This window comes from Panthera onca, chromosome B1 (genome assembly GCF_046562875.1).
Source record: "Panthera onca isolate mPanOnc1 chromosome B1, mPanOnc1 haplotype 2, whole genome shotgun sequence".
In the NCBI taxonomy this organism is placed as follows: domain Eukaryota; kingdom Metazoa; phylum Chordata; class Mammalia; order Carnivora; family Felidae; genus Panthera; species Panthera onca.
The window spans coordinates 52,899,934-52,914,847 of NC_138342.1; the positions used below are offsets into that span (position 1 = coordinate 52,899,934).

The 14,914-nt window shown below is 34.0% G+C and overlaps 1 protein-coding gene across 9 annotated transcripts in view; it reads right to left on the reverse strand.

Moving 5' to 3' along the window:
* EPHA5 (EPH receptor A5) overlaps positions 1-14,914 on the reverse strand; it is a 342,710-nt gene that overhangs the window by 6,589 nt on the left and 321,207 nt on the right. For 8 of the 9 annotated variants that reach the window (XM_060654963.3, XM_060654961.3, XM_078446064.2 and 5 more), the window contains 2 exons: positions 6,954-7,147; positions 3,249-3,404 (listed from right to left, as the gene is read on the reverse strand). In XM_060654963.3, the coding sequence (XP_060510946.2) occupies positions 3,249-3,404; positions 6,954-7,147 (350 nt within the window). Of the gene's footprint in view, positions 1-1,883; positions 3,405-6,953; positions 7,148-14,914 lie in introns of those variants that run through there. The other variant, XM_078446066.2, reaches the window with a different exon arrangement.

Sequence of the window (14,914 nt, forward strand, 5' to 3'; positions counted from 1 at the left end):
AAAGTTGAAAACCACATTGCCGAACACATTTTAACTCTAAGATTGTTAACCTGTTCATTTTCTTTCCACATTAAGCCATATATGTATGTTACTGGCAAGAAATAAACAAACAAAAGAAAGAGTAAGAAGAAAGAACTAAAGAAAGAAAGAAAGAAAGAAAGAAAGAAAGAAGTAAGGAAATCGCAAACAAAATTAAACCTTTATGATGGAAAATTTTTATCAAAGTCAGCAGTTCTGAAAAATTGTAATATTTTCTCTCCCTTTTTTTGAACCCAATATAAGAACAAATTTGATGGCACATATTTTTCTAATTTAATTATATGGAAATTTGATCTTTTGCCTTATATTAATTGTTCTTAACTGCACAAATATTCACTAAATTTCAGTGTTTATTCTTTTTTTTTTTTTTTTTTAAACGTTTGGCAAAGCCAATTTCTTTTTTTTTTTTTTTTTTTTTTTTTTTTCAACGTTTTTTATTTATTTTTGGGACAGAGAGAGACAGAGCATGAACGGGGGAGGGGCAGAGAGAGAGGGAGACACAGAATCGGAAACAGGCTCCAGGCTCCGAGCCATCAGCCCAGAGCCTGACGCGGGGCTCGAACTCACGGACCGCGAGATCGTGACCTGGCTGAAGTCGGACGCTTAACCGACTGCGCCATCCAGGCGCCCCTTCAGTGTTTATTCTTGTTGTCATAATTTGATCATGCCATTAATCATGATTTGATCATGCCCCCCCCCAAGTATTTATTACAGGTATACTTTCAGTTCTCAATTTCTATTATTCCTTGGCAATAATGTGGACAATAATATTTATTGTATTATTATAGCATATGCAGCCTCCATAAAATTAGTATTAAATATTGGGTAAAGGCCATGTGTAAAAAATCATTATCTTAAGTGTTTAAGAGCTTGTCTTTGTCTTTGCTGATATCCCAGCTCCTTTGCTGTGTGCCTTTAATAATTATTTTGGTGAAAGGCGAGCAAAATGCACAGATAGTCTTTTTCGTATATTCCAGACCAAACAAGTAACTGATTACTCACTGTTCTGTGAGTTATTTAAATAACATTTTGATAAATGTGTTCTTGCCAAACAGGAAGAATGTGGTCAAAACCACAATAAACAAGAGGACATATATTTAAAGGTGTGGGACTCCAAGGAATCAGCTTCACTGGATTTGAGGTTTGCTGGCTCAGTTCATGGTAAAGAATATGTTTATTGGCCCAGGAGTCTGAAGCAACTGATACATGGAGATAAACATCTCTGAACATGAAGATTTTAGCACAGTTTCCAAATTTCACTTTACTCTTCCGGTTAAGGTAAATGAATCAAAAGACAAAATATCAGAAAAGAGGCAATATAGCCAGAGGCAACAAGATAGCAGAGTAATGGAGACAAAGAGAAGAAACTGAACCAAGTAGAGAAAAATTGATCAGATAAAAACTACCGGAGAATAGAAATGGGTTGGAGAACCATAATTAGAAGAGAGAAGAAGGCTTTAAGTCTTTAAACAAAACATACAAAATGAGAGTTTGGGGATAGAGGAGCTGACAATAAAGATGAGCGAAAATAATTAAAATCAACAAATGAAATGCTAAAATGCAATGCTAAGATATTCAACATATTTCTAGTATTTGGGGGCCCCAAAGAGATAAAGTAAAACAGAGGTAGTTAATGCAAAACCATTATTTGTGATTAAAATTATTCTGTGAAGGGAGGAGCAAAAAGATAGTGGATGTATATATATACATATATATATATATATATATATATATATATATATATATATGTATATACATACACACACACATAGGTATATGTGCTATTTTAATAAAAAAAGAGACATCATTTAATGCAAATAATTTTATTATATATTTACAAGTAATCTGACATTGGGTAGAAGAAATACCTACAGTATCATTTTAATATAAAATGACAAATGACTTTAATAAATTAAAATGACCATTTTTACTGAAAAATTAAATAGCAATCATGTAAAAATAGTTTTAAATTATCAACAAAATTTTGTTTACTATTTTAAATATAGCACAAATGAGTTCTTTGAGTGTTGAAAGAAATAGTGGGCAAAGCATACGTGTCATCAAATAGATACAATTTGGAGGCGATGGTGAAGATGACGTTCAGCAACATAAGAGAGCATGCTGAGTAGTGATTTTAGGTCCAGCATTATAGGGATGAGGATAAGAAATGTTGAGAATGTGACATTAACTGGTGACAAATGATGGTACCCTGTTACCTTTCGTGTGGACTGGCAGTGAGTTCAATGAGTCAAAGAATGCCAGAATAGAAATGGTGAGTGCTCAGTGTTAATATTATGTGAAGTAATGGAATAAGGACTGTGGTTTAGTGCTTTAGAATGTTCTACCATGTTCTAATCCTCACAACAATATTTTAACCTTTGAATTTGTAGGTAATTTAAAGTAAGTTGTCATCATATTCATAGGTTAAAACATTATTCATGTTAATGTAAGCTAGATGGAACCACCATAACAACAGTTAATTTTCACAAATAACAAATATTAGGCTAAAATAATTACACATACAGAGTATATAATAAAATACAAACAACTTACAACCTTAAAGAATTTAATGCTTAACTCTAGTGATTTTTATTTAATAAGATTTGATAAATTTTATCTTAAACGTGCAAACAGAAAAGGGCACAATTGGTTCCACTGAGATTGTACCAAATAACAAATCAGAGGCAGAATCTAATATATCCTTGGATTACAAGAATATAAGGTGCACCACTTAGAGATTAAATGAGATTCCTGCCTGGGAAGCTTTGTTTAAGCTGTTGCTACCCGGGTATTCATCATAGCCCAAATTTAAGAATATGTTTTGCTGTTATGTAGGACTAGCCACACCAATTGTGCTTACAGTTTGTTTTGTAATTACATTCATATAACATAGGTTCCAGTATAAAAACTTCATCAAGAAAACATCTTTTCCACAACACAAAATACCAGTATTTTGCCAAGGAGCTGTTATTCCAATTATTCAAATATTCAAATGCTATTTGTTTGAAGCAAAGAAGCAAAGATACTGGCCACAAGTAGCATTAACCATGCAGTTGTTAACAATACAGGCTAAAAAAGAACAGGCTTCTTTGAAAGCTGTCACACATGGGCAAAGGTTAACTGATTTCCCTTGACCTCATCCAGATTGGATTCCAAACAATTTTTCTCGCCCCAGCAATTATGTAAAAATTATCAGAAAAATTACTCACTCCAAGGTCACCTGAGCCACAGCGTCCATTGAACTGTATCCATTTTCCATGAAAATCTCTGTATACCGGCCCATTTTGATTGCTTCTAGCCATTCACCTACTGATCTGTAGGCCCCAGATCCCAGTGGGCCATGTTCTGCCAATAAATTAGATACCCTAAAACACAGAGCACATCAATATTAAAAGTAACATTTTCATGTCTCTTATTATAAATTGTAATATTAGCTCACTATCAAGGGATTTTTGGGTTTATGGAAGAAAATAATTTAAAATATAGAACACAAACTTAGTCTATTCAATCTATTCAGATTTTTTTTCTACTCATAGTCAATGAAAACTTATGATGGCTTAATAAGTAAATGTTCTGTAATATAAAACATTAGCTGAAAATTCCATTAGATGTATTTACTTCCTCCTATTGTATTTTGTTTATAAAAATAATACAGAAAATGCTGCTAAAATTAGATATGAGGGATAATTTGTGTCAGCCCAATTGTTCCTAGACATTGCTAGAGAAACTCATGCTCGTTTAAGCTAATTTCTCAGGAAGTCCAGAAGTTATTTATCCTGTATTTTACACTCTTAAAAAATGTGCTTGTTAACTTGGCCCAGGAGTAATAGAATTTTGAAAACAACATGTAACCCCAAATACTTTAGAAAACTGAATGGGATTAACCAACCAGGAGATACTCTTAGCTGTACTAGACTCATATTTTTTGTCTAATAATAATAATGATACAATTATGAGAACCATTTCTGGAAATACATCCAAAGTAAATGACTAGGAAAAATGACAAAAAGTACTTGTACCATTTTTTACTAGTGGGAATGAATGCCAAAAACAATTTAAATGTCCATCAGGGGGATTTGCCTCAGTAAATTTCAACCATAAGATATAGGACAAATACATTTCTTTTGATTCATTGTCTCTGTACTTTCTCACACTCTGTTTACACTTCAACCTATTCCAGTATATTTCCTTCCAAAACAATTCTATAAAAATTTCTCTCACTGTGGTGAGCAATGATTTTTATTTTGCCAAAATCTATAAATATTTCTTATCTGCAAAATGATTGACTCCTCAGAAATTTTCAACATCCACCTCCACCACCTCTCTTTTGAATTCCTATGTTGTCTCACAAAGTTTTGAATAATTCTCTCTTTCTTGGCTACCAGGACATTGAATTTCCCTTGGCATCTTTTAAACTTCCTTTGCCGATTACTCCTTTCCCTGGCTTTAAAATTTGGCTCTGTATCTTCTCAGCTCAGGCTAAAATTCCACTCTAGGTAATTTTACCCATTTTTATGCTTCAAGTGGCATCTATTTTTCTCCAATTTTTACCCCCAGCCCAAGTGTCTCATGTATTCCTGTAGCTACTTACACCTCCATATTTCTCATAGGAATATTGCCCCAACATGTCTGAAACCACACTTGTCATCTTTTTCACATCCAATTCCTCCTGCAGTCTTCTGCGTTCTAGAATATGATACAACAGTTCACTCCTTCCTTGTCCTCAGTCCCCTCACAATCAATCATTATGTGTGCTATCCATTCTACTTCCAATATATCACATATCTGATCACTCCTCTATCTCACTTGTTGCCACTTTAGTTCAAGACATCATCATGGCATATCTGCCAACTACTCTAGCCTCTGAGTTATCCTCTAAATTCTATCCTCACTCTCTGCTGCACAGCCAAGTTTCTTTTTTAATGTTTTTTATTTTGTTCAATATCTTCCTCCTCCAACAGTGTGTTGTTCAATGCTGTATACTCAGCACCTATCCCACAGGATGACATGATGTGGACATGAACATGAATCTGAACATGAATATTGGCTGAATAAATGGGTATCTTGTGATTTGTAGCCTTTAAGTAATAGGGGTCAAAGATTTTATGAAGGTAGAAATACAGAAAAAAATAGTTGGAGAGTAGGATCTTGAAGTTGACATTATGGAGGAGTTGTGATTTTTAGTAACAGCAAAATCTAGAACATGACGCTGAGAAGGAGAGTTCATGGTAGGCTAGAGACCAAAAATGAGAGATATTCAAACATCATCTACATGGCTACTGAAATCACCAAGCTTTGTGACATGGGTGAGAATAAATACAGGTTAAGACAATGACCAGGAGCTAACATCTTCTAGAATTAGGATTTGTAGATGACCGAATAAAAATGTCTAGTAAGTGCTATAGTCTTCAGCCAAATCTGTTTAAATGAAACCTAGCAAGATGATTCTATATATTGCACACACACACAAAAAGAAAAAAATTTGGAGACTCTTAAACTGTTCTTCATCTATAATGATATCAATATAAACTAACACAATTTAGATCATCAAAATGTCTCTTTATAATTTCTTTTCTTTAGGTCCCTTTAGACAACATAATTCAAATAAGTAGATGAAAGAAATGCTTACATTTTTACATGACAATAAATAACTTAAAGGCAGATATTTCAGTAGCAACATAAGGAATATTCACTAAGAAGATAAATTCTCCAGTTGCTACTACAGAAAGTTAATGATGCTTGAACAGAAGTTGAAGTTTCATTCTTCATTTGTATTTAAAAATGACTTTTTGCCTAATAAACAAATGTTATGTCAGAATCATAGAACTTATGTAACTTTATCAACAGATTGTTTCTCATTTAGTTCATGCTAATAGGAGGCCAATTTGGTTACACTTCTTGTAAAAATAAAGATCTGACTCAAATATAGTGAAAATAACATTCTGGCAATTTTTCTTAAGTACAGAGTCAAACTGATTTATTTTTTGTGAGGATAATTCTGTAATTTATCACATCAAAGAGAAAAACATGTTTTACAAATATGTAACATTGTTTAAGTATATTCATGTGCATTCAGAAAAATTGTTTTAAGTATTCATTTGTGGGGCGCCTGGTGGCTCAGTCGCATAAGTGTCTGACTCTTGGTTTGGGTTGAGGTCATGATCTCAGGGTTGGTAAGATTGAGCCCTGGGTCATCAGGCTCTTCACTAATAGCACAGAGTCTGCTAGGGATTCTCTCCCTCCTTCTCCCTCTCCCTCTCCTTCTCTCTCTCTCGCTCTCTCTCTCTCTACATAAACAAATAAACTTAAAAAAAATTAGAAATAAAGAAGTAAAAATGCTCATTTGTTCACACAAATTTATTCATTTATCAGTTTTAAGTTTTGTTCCAATTGTACAGTAAGTGATTCACCAAATATCTGTGTACAACCAGATGGGAGCAAAGAATCTCTAAAGGAGTTGTCATTGTTTATAAAATATGGCAGACACTAAAGTCTATTATAAAGAAACCAAAGAGTAATTATTGTTAGATATCTCTGGTTTAAGTCTATCAGTGCTCACTTGGCTATCTCTATGATCTTATAATTTTATTTTGACCCATCACACTAATGTGAGATCCAAAACACATGAAAATACACACATTTGAGTTTTTTATAATGTTATCTGAACTTGGCTGTAGTTAACATTTTACTGAAACTGGCATTTACACTGGTAGATTAGGCATAGATACTTTCAATTTGATTATTTATATTTCATTGTAAGAGAGTAATATTACGCAAAAACTGTATTTAAATAAATTAGTGTCATACAGATCCATAGATTAACGTGTGTACTGAAATGATGTTATTGATTTAATATTCATGGCATCAAGTTGAATCAGCTACATTAGGAAAAGCTCTCAGGTCTGGCTTTTTACCTGCTCGATGCATTAACCAGAGTCTTCAAGCTACTTGGGTTACGTATCAGCTTATCCAACATGTTGACAATTTCATCAAACTTGGGCCTGCTATTTCGGTCTTTCTGCCAGCAATCCAGCATTAACTGGTAGAGAGCAGCAGGACAGTCCATGGGGCTTGGCAGACGGTAGCCTTCCTCCACTGCTTTAATCACCTGCGTAAAGCAAAACAGAGCCATACTCAACACCACAAACAGTACAGAATAGCTCGAGAAATTTCCTACTATCCAACTTTCATTCTGTCTTAGTCTTACTCTTGCACTGATAACCAGCATCGTTCTCTCTCAAATCTCTGATTACTTCTATTTGCTGCAAAATAAAACAACAATAACAAAAAGTAAATATGTTATCACAATGTAAAAAGATATTTTCTTCACATATTATAAAGAAAATAAGTGGTAATCATTTTTACATAAAATCTTGATGAAGGGTGATTTGTAACATTAACTGACATAAAAATAATGTTCATGTTTTATTTATTTATCCTTGCATTCTGGAACCAAATAGGGATTAGAGTTTTTTAGTGATTTCTCTGAAAAGTTAATGTCTTTGTAATGAAAAATTATGGGCAGATCCACGTTTTTTAAAGCAATAGAACTGCAATTTTACTTCAAAAGAGACTTTTGGAGGGTAAATGATGGATAAGTCAAAGGCTAAATTAGCATAACTGTCTCATGTATCATTTAATAATGTCAGAGTCTGGCTGTTTATTATCATCTACTGATTTCTGTCAGGAATTTGGAATGACTGCATAAGTAGCACAGGCATTACAAACATCATCGATTTTAAATAAAACCACACATGTGAGTATTGTCTAATTGCGAAATTGTTTCATCAAAAACATTCATAATGTTGCTGCTGCCATCAAAATGTCTAACTAAGAAGAAATTCATTTATGCTTCTGAACATAATGCAGGTTTTATTCTAGAAAATTCAAATATTTAAGTGATCCCCAAATCAATAATAATAAACATAGTTCTCAAATTCCTGTTGTGGATATTTCCTTAACTATTAATTACATTTTTTGAGAAAGACTTTAGATTTGATTTGACAAATGAAAAAATATAAATGATGATTAGAATAGGAAATTTACAAAAAAAAATCTTGCAAGATTGGAACGAAACAGTCTCTCAATGGTAAAGAAAATGGCACCTGCACAAAAGCAGGAGCACATAGAAAGAAGATGAAATGGTATATTTAAGGGAACTTTATGGCCTAGAGGTAGCAGGTAGAGAGAAAGTGTTTAAGTTCAAACCTATCACACTGGATGGTTGTTACTATTTACTTTAGCTAAACACATTCATGGGGGGAGAGAATGTTGTCAAGTATAATTTGGGGCTTGTTTTGTTTGGAGTGCATGGGGAACACCCAGATGACACTTGGCAGGAATCTGGTTAGGGTACAGGAGATATTTGAGATGAAAATGTAAATGTGAGAGTCATCATGACTTGGTTATAGCTTGAAGTCAGGTGTGGTATATATCTACCCAGGAAGGGCATGAAATAAAAGTTCCTGACAAGCACAAATAGTTAAGTTCAGGCACTTCAAGGACTCAAGGACTCCAAAAAATAAATGGTCAAATAACTGAATAACTATGAGTGAAACTCCTGAGAGTCACTTACCACTTTAGTTAACTCAAAACAGCATAAAAAATTAAATGGCAAACCATGGTAGAAATTATTACAAAAACTAAAACATATGGTTAGCCTCTTTAACGTGTTAAAAGTGGATGCATATTGAGAAATAACATGATAAAACAACAGATTCATGAGGAACAGATATTAATCAAAAATATGCAAAAGAAAAAAATGCTAAATAAATTTTGAGAAAACATTTATTCTCACTGGTGATCAATAAAAGAATAGATAGTGAAAGAATAAAAAGTACTATTTATAATTATATATTAATAAAAGTTCATTTATGTATTAGTTTGCTTATTAGAAGACTTCCCATTGCTGATGATAACAGCAATAGCAGTCATCTTTAATAACGTGAGTACCAAAATAAAATGCCCTAATACAGTTTGTCACGAAATATTTCAGTATGCAGTGAGAACAGTGATTTTTACTTATTTAAAACCTGACTTGTTTCATAATGAATTTTCCCCAAAGCTGCTACCAATAAGCTCTCTTTTTTCTTTAACACCTATGCTTTTAAAAATATTGTCTTTCTTTCACTGAGTAGCTAGTCTTCACATGTGAGTGTGAAATGAGTAAATGAAACCAAGCCACTAGTTTTAAAGGAATTTTATGAGTTATTTGATTTGAGATGTAATTTCTAGACTATATTACTTAATCAACTTTATTTTCAGGCAAATTTATAAATAAAAATATAATACCATGTCTCTAAGTTAACCTCAGTACTTGGTCCAGGAAATTAGGTCATTTAATTTAATTCTAAATTCATCTTTAGAATTTATCTTCAAAATATATTTAAACTATAACTTGAGATTTTATATTCCGACATATTGAATTTTGTTTTTCATTTTTAACTACACTCCCTTCATAGTTTGGGGGAGAAATGAATGTATTAGTGCTCTGGTGGTTTGTGAAATGCTTGAAATATATCAAAGTGCAATTCAGGCTATTCATTTTATTACACAGTTTATAATGTATAGCTAAATGAATCATAATCTCCATTGACTTTCTTATTACCATTACATTTGTTAAGGTAGACAGTCGAGATAAACAAAGGAAAGAAAGAGAAAAAAGAAACAGACAACCAGAAGTTTTACAGATTATCTGGCACCTGTTCATATGGGCTACATCTGAAATGTTATTATAAGCTACGCATTTTCTTGGCATTGACATGTAAATCAGTCGTCTAAACACAATTTTAAAAATGCTGCTTCTCTTAATACATAAAACTTCAATACTGAGCACCCGATATGGCACTATTCACTTGGTGGCCAGTTGACTTCACTGGGCCCATTTTGTCATGTAAGGGTCAGTGGCTTCATCCTTTCAGGTACATATACCTATTCTGGGTACGATTTGCTTTTGCTGCCCACAGAGCCTCAACCACCATTACAAGCTTTGCAATACTTGATCCACAAACACTGAATCCCACACAGCATATCACTCAATGAGGGCACCCACTTCCTAGTGAAGAATGTGTGAGTATCAAATACTCAGTGATGTACTGGTAAATATTTAACAACAGGCTCTCCTTGGTGGGGAGGACATATTGTATTGTTTACTTGTTTATATGGTATAAAAACTCCCTCCAGGTCGATTGCAAACTGTCAACATGATCTCATTCTGAAAATCTGCTAGCTGGTACAAGGGTGGTACCAGCAACCACTGCACATAGTACGTCATAAATTCATCCATAAGGCATTTAAGCTGCTTTCGCACAGTTGGGGCAGGGAAAAATACTGCGAACCCTAGGTGATACACTTGGGACTTCTTGTTACTCTTTTGTAATAACTGTGGCCTGAAACGGCTAACCCCCAAGAATGAAAGATGGATCCAGGCTACTAGTTCAGCCACCATGACCTGCCATATTGATAAATGAGGGGAATCCAGAATGGATAGTGAAGGAAGGAGAGGCAAAGGACCAGGTGAGGTCCTGAGATCAACTGAAACCACAGGGACTACAGTTCAGTTCATAACCTGCCTCTTCTGAGTTTCCACTTAGATAGAAAAACCCATAGAATCATGAAACAGATGCTCCTGGAACCTGTGTGGGGAAGTAGGTCCGTGCTGCAAAAGGTGAAGAGCATGGAAATCATGAAAATTTGTCTCTCAGATCTTTACCTGCTGGATGCTAATTAATCAACAACCCTTAACCCTAAACTTTCTAAAACCATCATCACATTTACACCAAAGCCAGGCTTTGCAAAGGTTACTTCCAGTCAATTATTGAGCATGGCAGTGATAATAAGATAGGCTCATTTCTATGTGACCCCTATGACAGACAATGTTTTCACAGTCTGACATCTCTCCCAGCTGTCCCGCATTCCTCTTCCTTACAAGAATTTCTCCTTAATAATACTAATGTATATCTAATTCCTTCTTGGAATAGGTTTCTTGCAGGACCTAGACTAGCACAGGCATTATATCATAAGCACTACAACACAAATTGTACATATAATATCTATATTCATCATCATCATATATTTGTAAGATAGTAACTATTATATGCATTTCATAGATGAAATGTACGAGACTCCAGAAGGTTAAGTAATTGCCTGTGTTTACACAACCAAGAAGTAGCAGTGGTAAGATTTACAGGCAAGTCTCTCCGGCAAGCAAACCTGTGATCTTCCCATCCTGATGCTGAGTCTCACCATTGGAACTAGAAACAACTACCTTCCAACTAAATAATTTGGGAGAGTTATAGATCTCACTCCATGGAATCAGATTTCTTGCTCCACAAGAAAAAAAAATATCTACAATTAAAATGTGCTATTTTGGAAAGGAGTGCATTCTTCATCACAGGAGATGTAAAAATGTAAGTTGGATAACTGAGTGGCAGGAATTTTGTAGGTGGAATTTGAGCATCAGCAGTGTGTTTTGATGAATTAAGTTTAACTAAGGTGTGAGCGCCTATGTTGCTAGGTATTTACTTGAAATCTCACACATGAGTCATTTTGTTACTGTGAGATATGAGGCTTTTCAGAAGTGACTGGAGTTTAAGAATATATTCTTGGAAATAATCTCAGATACCAAAGAAATAGTTCTGGATATACCCATTTTTTTCGTAGGATTTATTTTCTGTTTCCAATATTATTAAAGATATATACAGTATATCTTTTTCTTAGTACATCAATCTTAGATCAGTAGCATTCCAGAGATTAAAGACATCTTAAAAATCCTCTATTCAAGTCCATTCCCTTCGTAATCATTGAAATTGACCAAGAGTTATAGATTCCAAAATGACTGGCTTTTAGTTCAAGATTTTTGGTTTTTGTTTTTGCTGTTGTTGTTAAATAGAAAGGTACAGGACTTTTGAACTGAATATGGATATTTCTTTATGTATCGCTTACTCCAAAGGGATAAGAGTTGAAATGAGGTTACCAGTCACTAAAATAATTGCTTTTCTCTCAGAGCAGGCACCATTATCCTTGCAAGACTAATATTATCTTCAAAGACCAATATTTTTCAAATACACTCATTGTAGATATTATTATACTAAGGCTATTAAGTCAAATAATTTGTTCACTGTCAAATCTTGGTAATTTTCAGTATTTATATGGGACCTAAGTTCCTCACACTTTAATTATAACATGCTGTGTGTTATCATAAAATATTATTTTTGTTTTACCATAAAATATTTCAGAAATATAAGATATGTGTATCTTTTTTTGTCCCATCAGAAATTACAACAAAGAATAGAAGGAGGACGAGAGGCACGCCCCGTACAAAGTAGGCTGATATCCTTTTGGGGTCAAAAATTCTTCCTGCCTTAGAGTAAGATCTAGGCCAGCAGAAATAGTAATAGAAAACAGTCAAAAAAAGAACAAAGAACAAAAGTAATTCTAACATAAGAAGACTGAAAAACAGATAAATGAGTTTCTAAAACATTTTGTAATCTATGTGCTTAGTGTAGTGTACATATTCATATATTTCCCAATAAATGCAAGAGTAAAACACTGTTACTAAGTATAAAAATGCAATGCAATTAAGTCTCTTTTTATTTGGGTCTGGATTTTAAGTTCAGAAAAATGTTGCCATTTAAAATGTTTCCTATCAATAAAGAAGCCTCTACTGACCTCAAGATATTATCTTAGCTTCCTAAGCTTGAATCAGAGTTCACGGTCTGGTATTAAAATTATCTTCATCATTCTGGTTTATTTTTATGATGTGCTGTTATGTTTTTTCTCTGTGATGACAGAGGCAATCCTAAATCAAAATAAACCCACTGCAGCATTCTGTCCCCTTGACATGGTGGAAGATCTCCTCTGGGAGATTTAGAATATTCTGCATGTCTTGGCAGTGTAATATTTTCATGATGCAAAGCCTTTAAGAAGTAGATAGTATCTGGAATGTAGAGATTATGGGATATATCATTCAAAACACCAAATCAGTACTTCTATTTTGTTCTCTGAGAGTTTGTTTCCAAAGAAATATTCAGTGATCATGGTGTTCAAATACAGATCTGTCATGTTTCTTAAATACAAATTTGGATAGCAATTGAGGAAATCAAACTTAGTGCTATATGTAGAAGCTAAATGCTACTAACAATTGTGAACCTGCTTCGAAAATACATAGCATCTATTCTACAATTTATTAAAAGCAGACAGAAAGATCTGAAATTTTATAATCATTTACTTTAAACCTTATCTAGATTCTTGGTAAACCTAGTCAAAGCCAAAATATTAGTTTTTATTATAATTTCCTGAGAATATTATATCAGCACTCCCTTTTATTTTCTAAATAGTTTGAATTAAAGTTATCTGAGAGTGTATCAAAACTCTCAAATGGCTAAAATCAGAAAGAAAAAAAAAAACGTGTCTCAAATCCTTCATACTTCCTTGTTTCTATGTCCCTCTTAGTGTAATTTTATATTGTCCATTCACAATAGGCAGTGTGATTGCCCTAAATATGGGATTGGCCACTGCAACTGGCCTGATTATTGGATTGGCCAATGTAATTTTACGCTACTGGATGAGATGCAATAGGGATCATTCTTGCCCTTCAGTCACTTGACAGATGAGCTCACATCTACACTAGTCTACTGGTCTCCAGAGGAAGATAAAGGTCACGTGGATTAGAGCCACAGTATGCCAGTATAGAGCAACCAACACCACTGCCAACATGAGCAAGCCCAGTCACGATCAACAAAAACTATGAGCATTTACATACCATCATGTTCTACTCTGGTCTATAATTTTATTTGTGACAGATGCAACTATATCACATAAAATTGCCAATAATGTAGATAACAATGCTACACATATCATACACTAGTTGGGAAGGACTAATAATTCTGAGTTACAGAATGAGAATTGAAAAGAAGTTAACTAGGTAAATAAGGGACCAATGTTTTCCTTGGCATGGCAGAATAAAATACTTTCACAACAATTAAAGGACAGAATGGCATTAAAATAAGTCTTAAGAAAAGTTAGAAGCCAACTGTGAAGTGCTCGGTAGTTCAAGTTAGCATTTGGCATTTATCTGGAGAAAAGTAAGTAGCAAACAGGTCTGGTCTTCCTTCAGGTTATAAAAATCCAGAGTTGAATTTCAGTTGAAGATTTTATATTCATCCAGATGGCTGATCTAGGATCATTGGTTGAAAATGGAAGGGAAGAAGCAGACATTGATTTAATTGGAGATAGTGTGGTAGTTTGGTACACAATTTTAGAGAATCATGGTGAAATTTCTGGTGCTACTTTTATTATTTTTTTGTGACCTTAAGAAAGTCATTTAATCTCTCTAAATTCAGTTTCTTAACTGCAAAACAAGAATTACAATAGCATGTCTCTGATGAGAGATGCACAATAGGAATTCAATGATACAGTTTTTTTTTAACAGCACTAGCCCTAAAATTGTAAAGCTGAAGTGAATAGATACTATGTTCTCCCAAATTTAGAGAAACATAAGCCAGCACTCCTTCCCCTAAACCAAGTGAGTAGGACACAAAGAAAACCGATTGTAGCAATTTTAGATAACTACAAAAAGGGTTCACTGCCTTGCCATAGGCTTGTTAGGGGGTGGGAATGCATTAAGCCCAATTTACTGTTACTTATCAGAGAAGAATGCTATGAAATAAGTCTTAGAAAAGCCAACGTGTGACCTTGACATCTCACCAGGAGATATTGGAAGAAGGCAGGCTGGCTGGAGCAGTCTACAACAGTAGTCCAAAAAGGGAACAATGGCAGAGCATCCAACCAGAATAGGTTTCCCTCTCAGGTGAAGTACACATGTGCACTGGACAGCAAGAGACTGTGAGATTGGGAGCAGACAGCAAGTGAGGTG